The 18,758-nt window shown below is 41.0% G+C and overlaps 1 protein-coding gene across 2 annotated transcripts in view; it reads right to left on the reverse strand.

The window, feature by feature from the left end:
• Nucleotides 1–18,758, reverse strand: part of ppp4r1l (protein phosphatase 4, regulatory subunit 1-like) — a 92,348-nt gene that overhangs the window by 38,124 nt on the left and 35,466 nt on the right. The window contains exons 7-11 of one of the 2 annotated variants that reach the window (XM_072238767.1): nt 13,392–13,499; nt 12,929–12,994; nt 12,281–12,439; nt 11,577–11,710; nt 3,716–4,290 (exon numbers count right to left, since the gene is read on the reverse strand). In XM_072238767.1, coding sequence (XP_072094868.1) covers nt 3,716–4,290; nt 11,577–11,710; nt 12,281–12,439; nt 12,929–12,994; nt 13,392–13,499 — 1,042 coding nt within the window. The remainder of the gene's footprint in view (nt 1–3,715; nt 4,291–11,576; nt 11,711–12,280; nt 12,440–12,928; nt 12,995–13,391; nt 13,500–18,758) is intronic. The other variant, XM_072238773.1, reaches the window with a different exon arrangement.

Raw genomic sequence — 18,758 nt, forward strand, 5'->3', positions numbered from 1 at the left:
ATCAAATCTCCTCTCAATCTTCTATGTTCAAAAGAATACAGTTTTAATCTATTCAATTTTTCCTTATAATACAGGTCCTCCAGACCCAACATCGTTGGAAATTTTTCTTTTTTTTTAATTTTATTTTTATTTGGATAAGGAATTCACAAATATCATGTACTTTTTTCACACATATAACCTTTTCCATTTTTTTATATGTATAAAACTACAATTATTTATACATTCTTAAGTTCACATTGAAATGATATAAAAGGAAAATAAACATTTAAATAGATAATTATGTACTGTGGTAAATCTAACCTATTAGGCTAAGTAATGGAATTAGTTGTTAAGAAAAAGTTGGAAATTTTTCAAGCTTGTTTACATCTTTCCTGTAAGTACGTGACCAAAACTGCACACAATACTCCAAATTAGGCCTCACCAATGTCTTATACACCTTCAACATAACGTCCCATCTTCTGAACTCAATACGTTAACTGATGAAGGCCAATGTGCCAACAACTTTCTTTACAACCCTCTCTACCTGTTACCCCACTTTCAATGAATTATGAACTCAGAACCTCAGTGCCTTACCACCCATTCTGTAAGACCCACCCTGGTTGGTCCTACTGAAGTGCAAAACCACACACTTGTATGCATTAAATTCCATCTGCCATTTTTCAGCCCATTCTTCCAGCTGATGCAGATCCATCTGCAAGCCATGATAGTCCTCCTCGCTGTACACTACACTCCCAACCTTGGTGTCATCCGCAAATTTGCTGCTCCAGTTAACCACATTATCAGCCAGATCATTGATATAAATGACAAACAATAAAGGACCCAGCACCGATCCCTGTGACATACCACTGGCCACAGGCCTCCAGTACGAGAGGCAACACTCTACTACCACTCTCTGGCTTCTCCCACAAAGCCAATGTCTAATCCAATTTACTACCTCAATCTGAAAGCCAAGTGACTGAACCTTCTTGTCCGGCCTCCTATGCAGGACCCTGTCAAACGCCTTACTAAACTCCATGTAGATAACATACGTTGCCTTCATCCACTTTCCTGGTAACTTCCTCGAAAAACTCTATGAGATTGGTTAGACACGACTTACCATGCACAAAGCCATGCTGGCTATCCTTAATCAGTCCATGTCTATCCAAATACTTGTATACCCAGTACCTGAGAATACCTTCCAATAACTTTCCCACTACTGATGTCAGACTCACCAGCCTATAATTTCCTGGTTTATGTTAGAGCCTTTTTTAAAAGCAGAACAACATTGACTATCCTCCAACCCTCTGGTACGTCTTCTGTCACTAGTGATATTTTAAATATCTCAGCTAGGACTCCAGCAATTTCTGCACCCGTCACCCATAGGGTCTGAGAGAACACCTTGTCAGTAACAGGGGATTTATCCACCCTGAATTGCCTCAGGGTAGCAAACACCTCCTCTATAATCTGTACAGGGTCTACGAAGTTGATGCCACTTTGCCTCGCTTTTATGGACTCTGTAGCCTTCTCCCGAGTAAATACAGATGCAATGAATGCATTTAAGATCTTCCACACATGGATTACCATTCTAGTCTTCGAGAGGACCAATTTTGTCTCTAGCAATCCTATTGCTCTTAACATACCGGTAGAATCCCTTAGGATTCTCCTTCACCTTGTCTGCTAGAGCATCTTCATGCCTTCATTTAGCCTTCCTGATTTCTTCTTTAAGTGTTCTCTTGCATTTCTTGTATTCCATAAGCACCTCATTTGTCCCTACTTGACTATAACTGCTACGCATCTCTCTTTTTCTCTTAACCAGGGCCTCAATATCTCTTGAAAACCAAGGATCTCTACACTTGTTATCTTTACCCTTTATTCTGACAGGCACATAACAAGCTTTGTATTCTCAAAATTTTGTTTTTGAAGGCCTCCCACTTTCCAAGAACACCTTTGCCAAAAAACAGTTTGCCCCAATCCACACTTGTCAGATCCTTTATAGTACCATTAAAATTGGCCTTTCACCAATTTAGAACCTCAACCTGCATACTTACTTTGAAACTAATGGCATTGTGGTCACTAGATGCAAAGTGTTCCCTCTACACAAACTTCTGTCATTCCCTAAAAGCAGATCAAGTATTGCACCCTCTCTTGTTGGGACTTCTATGTACTGATGAAGGAAACTTTCCCGAAAGCACGTAACAAACTCTATCCCATTTAGTCCTTTTACAGTATGGGATTCCCAGTCAATATGTGAAAAGTTAAAATCACCTACTATAACAACCTTATGTTTCTTGCAACAGTCTGCGATCTCTTTACAAATCTGTTCCTCTGAATCCCTAGGACTGTTGGGTGGTTTGTAATATAGCCCCATTAACGTAGTCATACCTTTCTTATTTCTCAGTTCCATCCATAACATCTCACTAGTCGAGTTCTCCAGTCTGTCGTGACGGATAATTCCTGTGACATTTTCCCTAACTAGTAATGCCAGCCCTCCTCCTTTAATCCCTCTTGCTCTGTCACTCTAAAAAAATGGAACCCCAGAATACTGAGCTGCCAGTTTTGCCCCTCCTGCAACCAAGTCTCACTAATGGCTACAACATCATAATTCCAGGTGTTGATCCATACCGAGCTCATCCACCTTTCCTACAATACTTCTTGCATTTTGAAATATACGCAGCTCAGGACGCTAGTCGCACCATGCTCAACCTTTTGATTCCTGACTTTGAGGGACTGACCAACATCTGCCTCCAGAACCTTTCCACTGACTGTTCTGGTACTCGGGTTCCCATCCCCCTGCAACTTTAAACCCCACCGTACAGCATTAACAAACCTTCCCACTAGGATATTAGTCACCCTCAAGTTCAGATGCAAACCGTCACTTCTGTACAGGTCTCACCTTCCTTGACAGAGAGCCCAATGATAGAAGTAAATTGGTGACCAATGACTTCTACAATGTTTCTCTCCATTTCTCAGACAGATTAGGAAATGTCAATATTCCAAAAAAAAACACAGAAGTAAGGTAATGCTGGAATTGAATTACTAGTATAATGTGATAACATGGTATTTGTGTTTCTAGACTAATAATACCCTTGAAACTGGGATATAGAGAGAGACACTGTAGTTAGGAATCCAATTATTTAATTAATTCTGGAATTGATGGTGACCACAAAGCTTTTAGACTGTTGTCAATTCCATCAGTTTTTTTTAAAGAAAACTTGACATCCTTAACTAGACTAACCTAAACAAAATTCCAGAGACAAAGGAAAGTGGTTAACTTTCACCCTCCTGAATATCTGTTGATTTGAAAACAACTCTACACTTTTCATACTAATCGTATTTTAAAATGGATATGTAGTGTAGGATGATGTAGGAAATGCAAACTGCCAATTTGTGCACACAAAGATCCCACAAACAGCAAAGTAACTATGAAAAAACATGCTGAAACAAGTGAATATTAGCCAGGGCATCTTGAAGAGCCTGTTTTTCATTGAAATAGTGCCATGCAATCCTCTATGCCCAGGAGAAGTAAGATCTTCATTTATATCTGATCTGCAAAGTGGTATCCCGAACAATGTACACCATTGTAGCAAGCCTCTGTAGAAGGGCACAACCCACAAACTTCATACTTGATAGTAAGAGAGCCAGCACTGAGCTACAGCCTACATTAGTGAACACTGTTGACCTGATCTCTAACAAGTTATCATGAATAAACCTCTGGATGTAGTGTGAGAAAGGATACCTTGTACATCAGGGTCATCCAGGTGTGCTTGCAAGCTCTCCAGCACTTTCTCCAGTTCACTGCTCGTCGTGGAAACTTCAGATAGTGTCCCTGAAACAGAGCCGACATTCTGATCTCGCTGTTCCTCTTTTACTACTGATTGCAGCATCTCCAAGTCAAAACTGATGTCAGGTAAAGGCGATCTCCAATAAACAAATGAATTAAACATGTCTACAGAGTGCTCCACATTTACTAGTGGGGATGTGGTGCAAATCCTCCCAGTTTCTTTAGCAATTGCTACTTCTAAATGTTCACTTGTAGTGAGACATTTGCTTTTATCAGCAGCATCGTCCGTTGCTACCTGATCATCTGATACAGAAGCAAGAACAGTGCTATTTGAAGGATCAGATCGTGGTATCTCCATTTGACAATCATTACTGCCCAAATCAGAGTTCAAATGAACATTCCCTTGGGGCTCAGATGTCTCTTCTTGCTGAAGCAGGCTTTCCATGCTGCTCAGTTCATCTTTCCTTAATGAAGTGGCTTCCTGCAAAGTGCCTTGGTCCTGAATTTCAGATGCATCTCTGGAGGAAGCACTGAAATGAAAGGACACATTGTATACACAACAAATAAAAGCACTTTAAACAAAAAAGCATGTTAATACAAAAAAGCCTCTGTTTCGTACCTACAAAATTATGCAATTACTAATTTCTACAACGCCCCTTCCCAAAGTAAGCTTTCATACTACACAGAGAAGAAAACAAACTTTGTATAATTAGCACTAGATTTCTTGTCTTCAGTCATGGATACAGAAATATTTGCTGACACAAATGGATCACATTTCACATACTGCCTCTGGATACAGCTGCTTCTATGCATAAATAAGACATAAAGCTAAGATAAAGGAGATAAAAGACCTCCTACAATCAAATCAAAAGCAGTCAAAATCTCTGTTGATATTTTAATAGAAAAATCTGTAGTGAAAAAGTATCAGAGAAACATACATTGATTTTATTTATATATTTAAATATATATAAACTAGATGTCTACAAAGAAAGAGTCTTTAAATAGGAGCATCAGAACCCTATATTTTCCAGAAGGCATCAAGTTACCAGTTGCTGCTCCTTCCTCCTCCCAGCCCCTATCATCTTGTACTTAACTCATTTATTTTCAAATACTAGCATGGGAGCTTCACTTTGGAGTAGACAGACAGATCTGAGTGCAAGCGGGAGCCACGGAAAAGAGCTAGGCTCATTGTGTATGAATTTCACTTGGGTCAATGAAAAGTGAGGTTTAAGTGGAGTGACTACTGTTGGAGTGGGTCAGTGTTAAAGTGGGAAACTGAAGCTTTAGCTCAACAGGCTATGGCAAGAAGAGGAGGGGGGCAAGGTCCTGGAGGACATAATGGATCTGCCATTGTGTGAGCAGGCCAGTGTAGAAGTCCATGGTTTTGGCTCCAAAGTCTTTGGAAAGTAAACACAGGTGAGTAGCAGGTAAGAACACAAGGTACTTCTTTATAGTCGTTAACTAAAAGAATACCAAATTACAACTAATTAAATAAAGTGGGGATGCACGTAGTGTTGTGTTGTAGCTGCATTATGTAGGAGATGGGAGACCCCATTGTGGTTCCTGGTGACCACATCTGCAGCAAGTGTTGGTTGCTCAAAGAAGTCAAGGTCAAAGCTAATGACTTTCAATCTGAGCTTCAAACCTTCCAATGCATTAGGGAGAGTGACAGTTATGTGGACACTATTTCAGGAGGGAGTCACACCCAATAAATTACCTGCTTCAAATTCGGTCTGTGGCCAAAGACAAGAGGGCGTGGCTTGTGAAGGAGACCGGTAGGGGGATCCAAGAAGCATTGCTGGAGAAACCTTCACCTTTGAACTTCCCCAACAGGTTGAAATTGTTACTCCCTGTGCGAGGGTGTGAGGGTGATAGGAAGGATATGCAACTGAACAGTGGCACTGTGGTTCAGGGAACTATTAAAAAAGGGAGAGAGAAGAGAAACGTAGCTGTAATTGGGGACAGTATAGTCAGGTGAATAAATGCAATACTCTGTCATGAGGATTTAGAGTCTAGAACATCTCACCTGACCTCACAGGAATTTGGAGTTGGAATGGAAGGCTCCAGTTGTTGTGGTCCATGTGGGTACCAACAATGTAAAAAGAACATGAAACTAAGTTCTGCTGAGGTAACTTGATCAGCCAAGGACGAATTTAAAACACTGAACCAAAAAGGTAACTATCCCTGGATTGTTATCTGTGCCATATGCAAATTAGCACAGTTAATAAAATCAGAGAACCAAATGCCTGGCTCAAAGATTGGTATGGAAGTGGGTTTGAATTTATGGGACATTAGCAGCAGTACTGAGGAAGCAGATTTAGATTTAAGGAACACACATAAAAGTTGCTGGTGAACGCAGCAGGCCAGGCAGCATCTCTAGGAAGAGGTGCAGTCGACGTTTCAGGCCGAGACCCTTCGTCAGGACTAACTGAAAGAAGAGCTAGTAAGAGATTTGAAAGTGGGAGGGGGAGGGGGAGATCCAAAATGATAGAAAACAGGAGGGGGAGGGATGGAGCCAAGAGCTGGACAGGTGTTTGGTAAAAGGGATACGAGAGGATCATGGGACAGGAGGTCCGGGAAGAAAGACGGGGTGGGGGGGGGGGACCCAGAGGATGGGCAAGGGGTATATTCAGAGGGACAGAGGGAGAAAAAGGAGAGTGAGAGAAAGAATGTGTGTATAAAAGTAAGTAACAGATGGGGTACGAGGGGGAGGTGGGGCATTAGCGGAAGTCTAATGCCCCACCTCCCCCTCGTACCCCATCTGTTACTTACTTTTATACACACATTCTTTCTCTCACTCTCCTTTTTCTCCCTCTGTCCCTCTGAATATACCCCTTGCCCATCCTCTGGGTCCCCCCCCCCCTTGTCTTTCTTCCCGGACCTCCTGTCCCATGATCCTCTCGTATCCCCTTTTGCCTATCACCTGTCCAGCTCTTGGCTCCATCCCTCCCCCTCCTGTCTTCTATCATTTTGGATCTCCCCCTCCCCCTCCAACTTTCAAATCCCTTACTCACTCTTCCTTCAGTTAGTCCTGACGAAGTGTCTCGGCCTGAAACGTCGACTGCACCGCTTCCTAGAGATGATGCCTGGCCTGCTGCGTTCACCAGCAACTTTTATGTGTGTTGCTTGAATTTCCAGCATCTGCAGAATTCCTGTTGTTTAGATTTAAGGAAGGTAGTTAAGAAACTGTAAGGGTAAAAAGACCTTGATGGAGTTATATTCAGCCCTCTGAACAGTAGAAGGGATGTGAGGTACAAATTACAATGGATGATAGAGAAGGCACGTGAAAAGAGCAATATTACAATGGTTATGGGAGATTTCAATATTCAGCCACATTTAGAAAATCAGATTGGTGCTGGATCCCAAGGGAAGGAATTTGTATTGGATTGGGTGTTGTGTAATTAGCTATATTTGATTAGGGAGCTTAAGGTAAAGAAACTCTTAGAAGTCAGAGATCATAATATGATAGAATTCAACCTGCAGTTTGAAAGGGAGAATTGGTATTACAAAGGAGTAATGGGAACTACAGAGACATGAGAGAAGAGCTGACCAAAGCTGGTTGAAAAAGGAAATAAGCAGGGCTAATATTAGAGCAGCAATAGTGGGAGTTTCTGGGAGTAATTCCAAAGACATATGATCAGTTCATCCCAAAGAAGAAGCATTCTAAAGGGAGGATAAGGCAACCATGGCAAAGCCACCATAAAAGCAAAAGACAGAGCATGCAATATAGCCAAAAAATTAGTGGGAAGCTAGAGAATTGGTAAGCTTTTCAGAACCAAAAGAAGGCAACTAAAAAAAGAAAAGCAATGAGGAGAGAAAAAATAAAATATAAAAGTAAGGTAAGCTAGCCAATAATATAAAAGAGGATACCAAAGGTTTTTTCAGATATATAAAGAATAAAAAAGAGGCAAGCATGGACATCAGACTGCTGGAGAGGAAATGATAGTGGACAAACTTAATAAGTAGTTTGTGTCAGTCTTCACTGTGGAAGACATCAGCAGCATGCCAGAAATTCAAGAATCGGGGACATAAGTGAGTGCAGTTCCTACTACTAGGGAGAAAGTGCTTGGGAAGCCAAAAGGTCTGAAAATAGGTAAGTCACACAGACCGGATCGAACACACTCCAGGATTCTGAAAGAGGTAGTTGAAGAGATTGTGAAGACATTTCAACAATCACTGGATTCCGGAATAACTCCAGAGGACTGGAAGATTGCAAATATTGCTCCGCTCTTTAAGAAGAGAGGGAGGCAAAAGACTCGAAATTATAGGTGGGAGGCAAAAAACTCGAAATTAAAGGCTGGTTAGCCTGAGTTCAGTGGCTGACAAGATGTTAAGGGTCCATTATTAATGATGAGGTTTCAGGTAGTTGGAGGCACAAGATAAATCAAAAGTCAACGTGGTTTCCTTGAGGTGAAACCTTGCCTGACAAATCTGTTTGAATTCTTTGAAGAACTAACAACAAAGGAAAATCAGTGGGTGGTGTTTACTTGGATTTTCAGAAGGCCTTTGACAAGGTGCCCTGCGTGAGGCTGCTTAACAAGTTAACAGTCCATGGTATTAAAGGAAAAAAAGATAGGCTGACTGGCTGCTTTATAAGGCTTTGATCACACCACATTTAGAGTACTGTGAGCAGTTTTGAGGCTCCTATCTAAGAAAGATTGTGCTTGTATTGAAGAGGGTCTAGAAGAAGCTCATGAGAATGATCCTGGGAATAAAAGTGTTAACATTTAAGGACTGCTTGATGGCTCTAGGCCTATACTCACTGGAGTTTAGAAGAATGAGGGGGGGATCTTACTGAAACCTACAAAATATTGACAGGCCTAGACACAGTGGATGTGCAGAGAATATTTCTAATAGTGGGAGAATCTAGGACCAGAGAGTAGAGCCTCAGAATACTAGGATGTCCATTTAGAATGGAGATGAGGAGGAATTTCTTTAGCCAGAAGGTAGTGAATCTGTGGAATGCATTGCCACCGACAGCTGTGGAGGCCAAAATCATTAGGTATATTTAAAACGGAGGTTGATAGGTTCTTAATTAGTAAGGGCATCAAAGGTTATGGGGAGAAGGCAGGAGAATGGGGTTAAGATGGAAAATAAATAAATAAAATAAATGGCCTAATTCCTATGTCTTATAGGAAAACAATTTAAAAATGCTGATAAAGATGTGCTATTACATATACACAACCAACTACTGAAGCAGCACCAGCTGGACAAGAAAAATATTACTTGGGCACCATCATTAAAAAATGCAATTATAAAACTAATAAATATGAAGGATAGACATCAAATGACTCAAAAATTCATTATGTAACCCTCTTCTATAAAAGTTTATAAAATCCTGTCCACCAAAAGCAAGTATAGGATCAAAAGGGAGAAGCTAGAATTTTATTTTTAGCTTTTATATAGTACACAAATGTTTTGTATTTAAGCTGCAATTACGAAGTTTACATATTCTCTAGACAAATGCAGGCATTAATTCTCATAAAGAATGTTACCCAAAATGTTTATTTAGCATACTGTATGGCAAATTACATTCTAGATATTTCAAATACTTAGAAAAAACATAGAAAGCTGAAGAGTTGGAAGTCTTAACAGATGTTTTTCCAATTTCTTGTGCAATTCTGTATATGTACAGTTTTTCCTACAGATAGTGAACATCACATCATTTGCAGTGATGCTACAGAAAGCGATGATTCAGAAACACAAGGGACTCTGCAGATGCTGGAAATCTTGAGGTACACACACGAAATGCTGAAGGAACTCAACATTTATGGAAAGGAATAAACGTTAACTGTTTATTCCCTTCTACAGATGCTGCCTGACTTGCTGAGTTCCTCCAGCATTTTGTGTGTATTGTGCAAGGGATGATTCAGTGTTTTTAAAATTAAGAAACACAATAAAATTTCATGACAGTACCATACCATAAAGAGGTGAGAAGATAAATCAGGAAGTAGCAGGTAGGAATAAAGCACCAGAGTTTGTTAAAGAACAGAAAAGCATGGATAAGAGCTCCAGAATTTTGAGCTGTGCTGAAAACAAGTTAAAACAGATGCTGCAAGATTTCAATAGTGCTCTCGTATGTATAGTTAGACAGAGACAGAGGAAAAACTTGCAATTATTAGATAAAATCAAATTATAACAATGAAATATTTTCATCACACATAATAACAAGCTTAAGAAAAATGGACAATTTTATAAACGGTTCAGAAAAGGAAATAATGTACACATATTGATTAATTTTAATAGCACCTTCTAAAAGATAGGAAATAGATTCTCACTTGTGCCTAATTGATAAATAACATTATTTACCACTATTTATCTGAAATGTGGAGCACACTTTCTGCCATTTTTCAAAAGCTGTTCCTCCTCCTAGGTTAGCTCCATTACCATCCTCATCTTCCCCCAGTCACCACTTGCCCATCACTTCACCCAAGTAGCACTGATTCTTCAATCACTGGTTCAGCCACTTAGCAGAGGCTGATCTTCCACTGAAGATTCGTGTCCTTTTCCTATAAAAGGATTGTCATTTCTGGTTTGTTCCTTTGCCAGGCTCTTATCCAGTTACATCTGAGCAGCTACTTTCTGTTCTACCTGCTAGAGTATTCATTCTAGTTTGCTTTGAGAAGGAATATACCAGATTAGCTGGGTTAGACCAAAAGAAGCTTCCTATTTTACGGCAGCTAGACAGTTTCTTTATATCTGCAACAGAGCAGAGCAGATGCTAAACAAAGCACTTGTCGGCCACACAAGATGTTCAAAACCCTCAAAAGATTCCAGGAGATGGTCTCAAGACTGAAATTATATGGAAAAATACAATTTGATGCAGGCATTTTGATTATGATTGAAAATATAATTTGATCTCAGATGAAACAAAGTTACTCTGAAATGGGATTTTACGTATTGTAGAAGGAGAGCAGTCAATAAGCAGTATTTTCTTGTATTACACACAACTTAATAAAAAGTTTTTTCAATATAAGCTGTATAAATAGAAGACCCAAGAAAGCAGTGTGGAATATTCAGTTTGTTTAACAAAGATGCTGGAGACAAAGGTATAACACAATTAGGGAACCAGTCTGATGTATCATAAACTGGTAGAAATGATTATCATTCTACCGGTGCCTGCGTGATAACAATGTTCAGACACTATGTTTTGAGGGAGGAAGCAGCAGCAATTTCATTAGGGGAGGGCAAATCAGAGAGGCTGCTAAAGAAAAACATTCAAGGAGCCATTTTCAACCACATTAGTGCAAATGGCTGACATGCACCTCAGAGACATTTTGCGGGGGGGGGGGTGTATACGTGTGTGTGTGTGTGTGTGTGTGTGTGTGTGTGTGTGTGTGTGTGTGTGTGCACGCACACACACACACACACTAGAGCGGGGAAAAAATGAGAAATCAGTGGGTCAATATACAATTTCTTCTAAGAGTCAAAATAATTCTCTCAAATATTTTCAACTCAATAAAAGAAAGGTGATTGAGTAACACACACAAAATGCTGGAGGAACTCAGCAATTCGGGTAGAATCTATGGAGGGAAGTAAGTAGTCAATGTTTCAGGCTGAGACCCTTCATTAGGACTTTTAAAAATATGGTAATTGGGCAGTGTTAGCTGGAGAGTGAGTATATTATATAAAAGTGTAATTTTATTTAGCAGAGACAAATAAAAAATTGAAATATTTTAGTGAACTTGGTTTGTCCTTCATTCATGAGTGTCCAATGGTTAATCAGAGTACAGCTTTCTGGGTAAGCAGCAAGCAAGCATGAGCAATCTACCCACCTAAAGCCACAGTTTAAGTACTGTCTGATCTGCATGCATACCTGACATCTGCAACGCTATTGTCCAGCTGTCTAATGCTCAGTGTACCATCCTCCTTGATATACAGGCCAGCACTAGATGGATTGGCAAAAGTGGAGATAAATGGACCTAGAGACTGGAACGCAGCTTGGCGGACCTGGCAGGGTCAACAAAGTTTCAGTAAACGGGTATCATTTTGTTAGTGCACTCTTCAGATTTAGAAGATGAAGTTTACAATTACATGCGTAAGTGCGCGTCGTGTTACGCGAATCACGGAATCATAAAACAGCTAAATCAGTTTGGCTGCAGGACTGAAATGGGTCAAGTAAAATTTCTTTGCAGACTCATTTAATCAGACTGCGATCAACACCGCAGTATCCATTTGAACTCTGCAAAGGTTACCGCAGATTTAGTGGAGGAAAAACACATACACGATAAGTATCTACTCCCAAATTTTTACAGTTAAAAGTATGTGGACTTAACCCAATTAGTAGCATTATAACTGGTTGTACAAAATCCCAAAGTTGGCCCATTGATCTCCTTCACAGTGGGTGCATGACATGGCGATAGCAGGTTATGCAGGTTATAATGCAATCATGCAGTCACATTACATTAGAGCACAAAGGCTAACTAAAGCTTGAAAAGCTGCTTCAGACTACCTGGAAATCTCTTCTCTAGTAATGCTCTCTAAAACCAGATATTGTCATTTAATCACTGTGATCCTTACCCATCTGGAAGGGTCACTGATGAGATTAATGAAGAGTGGGGAGAGTTTAGCCCTGCGCACCTCAGGTGAAACAGAACAGGACACTGCCATGAAGCACTCTGCACATGCTTTCCGAATGCCCCAGACATTGTCCGAGCACAGCTGGAAGAACCTGGGGATCTAAAATCAAGTACAATTTTGTGTGAGACATTTAAAGTTTAGGGAAAAAAAGGCAATCACCCAGTATTAAGTTAGTGGGACATTTTGTGGATGAACAGGAGTAAAGACAGACAGGTGTGTCAAACCAGTAAACAATCAGGAAAAATTCTAAACAAAATATATCTAAATGCTGAAATATTCCTTGTCAACAAACAATTGTTTTCCCAAGTCTAAGTGGCCTTAAAAGCCAATAGACCACAAACTTACAAGGTCAGTTAACATTTTAAATTGCTTCAAATTCAATAATGTATTTTGAAATCCAACTACTGTATGTATTGCAAGATCCCATTATTCTAGCTGTAGTAGTGTTAGATATGAAGACTGGCACCATCTACTTCTTCACTGATAGACAAACTCACAATTTTTTTTACCTGCAGGGAAGGTGGATACTAATGAATTACTTGCACTTACTAGTGAAAATGAGAGGAATGAAAGTAGTGATCTACATACCATGTACTTTTCAGTTGCTTCCTGGCCAACTGCATTACAAATATCTCCAAAATTAGTTGCACATACCTAAGAAATAGAAAGAGATTTTATTGCCACACAAAAGCTCAAGCATCCTCTCCAATTGGACAGGCTGGATTGAATATTTCTTAAACAGATTCAAAACAACAATCAGCTACACAATTTGCCTTTGCAATTTCATAAATGATCACCAGAGGGCTTGAAGTATTGTAAGGTGATAGAAGTGCAAAGGATGAAAATCTGGAGTCTCAGCTAAACCTTCTTCAAATCCTACTAAATTATCTTTTCTTTCTTTAAATGCTGACAAATTCATCAACTATTCTTCAAGTTTATTTTAAAAACAGGATTTTTTGACAAGTTTCCATTAATATTTGATCACAAGTTGATAGACAAGATGCTGTCAAACCAACTAGGATGGAAAAGGGAAAGTTAAAATTCTGTTTACCTTACGAACATGGAACAGCTTGCCATCAGTGCAAAGTTCACAAAACCGAAATAGTAGCAGACGCTCAGTTATTTCACTGGTCAGTATGGAGGCCATTTTACAAATGATCTGAGGAAAAAGAATTGGTTGTCAGATCAGGCTGTGAACTAACCTGCAGGACACATTGTGGATGTAGAAACTGAATAAATCAGTTGCATAGTAGTTCTGGAATGCATTGCCTGAGAGAGTGGTTGAAGTAAGGTTACCAACAGCATTTATGTGGTCTCCGGATGAGTATTTGAGTCACTTGCACATAGGAGAATATGAGTGAAGTGCTGGGAGGTGGGATTGGTGCAGAATGGTCCCCGATGGTCAGCATGGACATGGTGAGCCGAATTCTGTGTTTCCATGCTGTACATAGTATCTCTCTGACTCTGAATCTTAATCATCCAATTTCTGCTAAAAAATCCAATTATTAATTCAAAAAAAACCCAATAACTTACAATTGAATTCAAGTACCTCAGTTTTAGTTACTTGACTAGAACCAGTGAGCAAGTTTTGTCCAGTAGTGCGTGTTTTAGAACACTTAAGTCTGGTTTGTTCCCAAAAATGAAGGTATTTTTATTCCTCCCTGAGAACTGAAATAAAGGTATAGATAGGGGTAAATGCATGTGGCCTTTTGGTGTCGCAGCAACAACCTGGCACTCAACATCAGTAAGACGAAAGAGCTGATTGTGGACTTCACGAAGGGTAAGATGAAGGAACACATACCAATCCTCACAGAGGGATCAGAAGTGGAGAGAGTGAGCAGTTTCAAGTTCCTGGGTGTCAAGATCTCTGAGGACCTAACCTGGTCCCAACATATCGATGCAGTTAAAAAGAAGGCAAGACAGTGACTATACTTAGGAGTTTCAAGAGATTTGGTATGTTAACAAATACACTCAAAAACTTCCATAGATGTACCGTGGACAGGATTCTGACAGGCTGCATCACTGTCTGGTATGGAGGTCGGGGTGGGGGGGGGGGGGGGGGAGGTGGTGGGAGACTGAAAGAAACTGCAGAGTTTCTTAAATTTAGTCGGCTCCATCTTGGGTACTAGCCTACAAAGTACCCAGGACATCTTCAAAGAGCGATGTTTCAGAAAGGAAGCGTCCATTAAGAACCTCCAGCACCCAGGGCATGCCCTGTTCTCACTGTTACCATCAGGTAGGAGGTACAGAAGCCTGAAGGCACACATTCAGTGATTCCGGAACAGCTTCTTCCCCTCTGCCATCTGATTCCTTGGACACTACCTCACTTTTTTAATATATATTATTTCTGCTTTTTGCACGATTTTTTATCTATTCAATATACTTATACTGCAACTGGATTATTTATTTATTTATTTATTTTATTCTTTTGTTTTGTTTTTTTCTTCTATATTATGTATTGCATTGAACTGCTGCTGCTAAGTTCACAAATTTCGTGACACATGCTGGTGATAATAAACCTGATTCTGATTTACCTCAGGTTGGATGAGACTAGAACTAGAGGTCATAGGTTAGGGTGAAGGGTGAAATATCTAAAGGGAGTCTGAAGAGAAACTTCTTCACTCAGAGTGATGCAAATGTGGAAAGAGCTGCCAGTGGAAGTAGAAGATGCGAGTTCATTTGTAACATTTAAAAGAAATTTAAATAGGTATATGGATAGGAGGGCTATGATCCACGTCCAGGTAGTTAGGGCTAGGCCAAAGATAAGGTCAGTATGGACTAACTGGGCCATGTGGCCCATTTCTGTGCTATAGCATGTTGTTGTATGAAAATTCTTGGGCAAAAAAGATGAAATATGAAAGTAAGATAGCTAATAATATAAAAAATGATACCAAATTTTTCTCAAATACATAAAGAGTAAAGAAGAAGCAAGAATGGGGATCAGACTATGGAAATTGAACTGGAGAAGTAGTAATGGACAACAAAGAAATGGCAGACAAACTGAAAAAATATTCCGCATCAGTTATCACTGCGGAGAACACATGCATCATGCCAGAAATTCAAGAGAATTGGTGGGGGGGAGTGGTGTTGGCAAAAGTGTGTGTGGTTGCTATTACTAAGGAGAAGGTGCTTGGAAAACTGAAAGGTCTGAAGGTGGATAAGTCATTTGGACCAGGTGGACTACAGCCCCGTGTGCTCAAAGAGGTAACTGAAGAGCATGTGAAGAGAATTAGCGATCTTTCAAGAGTTACTAGATTCTGGAATGGTTCCGGAGGTCTGGAAAATTATTATTGTCATTCCACTCTTTCAGAACGAAGGGAGACAAAAGAAAGAATACTATGGGTCAGTTAGCCTCGACTTCAGTGGTTGGGAAGATGCTGGTGTCCATTACTAAGAATGAGGTTGCAGAGTACATGGAGGCACATCAGAATCAGGTTTATTATCACTGGCAAGTGACGTGAAATTTGTTAACTTAGCAGCAGCAATTCAATGCAATATATAATCTAGCAGAGACAGAAAATAACTAAATAAAATAAAATAAATAACCAAGTAAATCAATTACATATATTGAATAGATTTTTTTTAAATGTGCAAAAACAGGAACACTATATTAAAAAAAAAGTGAGGTGGTGTCCAAAGCTTCTTTGTCCATTTAGGAATCAGCTGGCAGAGGGGAAGAAGCTGTTCCTGAATTGCTGAGTGTGTGCCTTCAGGCTTCTGTTTCTCCTACTTGATGGTAACAGTGAGAAAAGGGCATGTCCTGTATGCTGAAGGTCCTTAATAATGGAAGCTATCTTTCGGAGACACCACTCCCTAAAGATGTCCTGGGTAAAGTCGGCATGACTTCCTTAAGGAGAATTCTTGCCTGACAAATCTGTCGGATTTCTTTGAGGAAATAACAAGCAGGCTAGACATAGGCGAGTCAGTGGATGTTGTGTACTTGGGTTTTCAGAAGGCCTTTGACAAGATGTCACACATAAGTTTGCTAAAAAAAGATTGGAGCCCATGGTATTACAGGAAAAGCACCAGCATGTATGGAAGATTGGCTGACTAGCAGAAGGCAAAAACTGAGAAGAAAGGCAGGCTTTTGTGGTTGGCTGCTGCTGACTAGTGGTGTTTCACAGTGTCGGTGTTGGGTCGGGCACTTTCACATGATCTGTTAATAATATAGATGACAGATTTGGTCGCTTTGTGGCCAAGTTAATAGTTGATACAAAAGCTGGGTTGAGGAAGCAAGATTTGCTGCAGAAGGACTTGAACAGGATGGGACAATGGACAAAGCTGTGGCAGAAGGAATACAATGTAGGGAAGTACAGAAGGAATAAAGATGTACATTGTTGCAGGTTTCCCTAAAAGTAAACTTGCAAGCTGAGTCCACAATAAGAAAGCTAAATGGAATGTTTGCATTGATTGCAAGAGGACTAAATATTAAAGATAAAAATTATAAACACAAGAGATTCTGCAGATGCTGGAAATCCAGAGCAACACACATAAAATGCTGGAGGAACTCAGCAGGTCAGGCAGTATCTATGGAAATTAATAAACAGTTAACGTTCCAGGCCAAAACCTTTCTTCAGGATTGGAAAAGGAGGGGGATGATGCCAGAATAAAGAAGTGTGGGGAGGGGAAGCAGCCCAAGCTAGAGGATAATAAGTGAAGCCTGAAGAGTGGGAAAGGTAAAGAGACAGAGAAGAAGGAATCTGATAGGAGAGGAGAATGGACCGTGGGAAAAGGGGAAGGAGGGGTTACAAAGGGGAAGTGATAGGCACACGAGAAGAAAAGAGAAGGGGAAGGGAAATTTTTACCAGAAGGAGAAATCAATGTTCATGCCATCAAGTTGGAGGCTACCCCCTCTCTCTCTGCATTCCGCAGGGATCGCTCCCTACACAACTCCCTTGTCCATTCGTCCCCCCCATCCTTCCCCACTGATCTCCCTCCTGGCACTTATCCGTGTAAGCGGAACAAGTGCTACACATGCCCTTACACTTCCTCCCTTACCACCATTCAGGGCCCCAAACAGTCCTTCCAGGTGAGGCAACACTTCACCTGTGAGCCGGCTGGGGTGATATACTGTGTCCGGTGCTCCCGATGTGGCCTTTTATATATTGGCGAGACCCGACGCAGACTGGGAGACCACTTTGCTGAACATCTACGCTCTGTCCGCCAGAGAAAGCAGGATCTCCCAGTGGCCACACATTTTAATTCCACATCCCATTCCCATTCTGACATGTCTATCCACGGCCTCCTCTACTGTAAAGATGAAGCCACACTCAGGTTGGAGGAACAACACCTTATATTCCGTCTGGGTAGCCTCCAACCTGATGGCATGAACATCGACTTCTCTAACTTCCACTAGGCCCCACCTCCCCCTCGTACCCCATCTGTTACTTATTTTTATGCACACATTCTTTCTCTCACTCTCCTTTTTCTCCCTCTGGCCCTCTGAATATACCTCTTGCCCATCCTCTGGGTCCCCCCCCCACTTGTCTTTCTTCCCGGACCTCCTGTCCCATGATCCTCTCATATCCCTTTTGCCAATCACCTGTCCAGCTCTTGGCTCCATCCCTCCCCCTCCTGTCTTCTCCTCTCATTTTGGATCTCCCCCTCCCCCTCCAACTTTCAAATCCCTTACTCACTCTTCCTTCAGTTAGTCCTGACGAAGGGTCTTGGCCCAAAACGTCGACTGTACCTCTTCCTAGAGATGCTGCCTGGCCTGCTGCGTTCACCAGCAACTTTGATGTGTGTTGCTGGAATAAGAGGTGTTACTTCTCCACCCTGAGAATGGCCTCATCATGGCAAAAGAGACAACTAACATGTCGGACTGGGAATGGGGATAGGAATTAAAATGTTTGGCCACCAGGAAGTTCTGGTCTTGGCAGACGGAGTGGAGGTGCTCGACAAAGTGGTCCCTCAATTTGCGCTGAGTTTCACCAAGGTAGAGGAGGCTGTGTCAGGTGCACCAAGTACAATAGATGACCCTAACAGATTCACAGTTGAAGTGGGGCCCTGAATGGAGGTAAGGGAGGAAGTAATTAGTCAGGTGTACAATTATGGTCACTTGCAGTGATTCATGCCTGATGGAAGATTAGTGGGGGGAGCGCATGGAAAGCAATCCCTGTGGAGAGCGGGGTGAGAGAGATAAAGATGTATTTGGCGGTAGGATCCCATTGAAGATGGCAGAAGTTGTGGAGAATGATGTGTTGAATGCAGGGGGTCATGGGGTGGTAGGTGAGGAAAAGAGGAGTTAAGGTGGCAGGAAGATGGGGTGAGCGCATATTTGTCAAATGGAGGAGATACAGGTGAGGGAAGCATAAATGATGGAAGACGGGAAACCCCGTTCTTTGAAGAAATAAAAGCCTCATTCTACAGACAGATGCAGCAGAGATGAACGAACATTTTTACAGGAGTAAGGGTGGGA

Source organism: Mobula birostris, chromosome 2 (assembly GCF_030028105.1).
Source record: "Mobula birostris isolate sMobBir1 chromosome 2, sMobBir1.hap1, whole genome shotgun sequence".
Taxonomy (NCBI): domain Eukaryota; kingdom Metazoa; phylum Chordata; class Chondrichthyes; order Myliobatiformes; family Myliobatidae; genus Mobula; species Mobula birostris.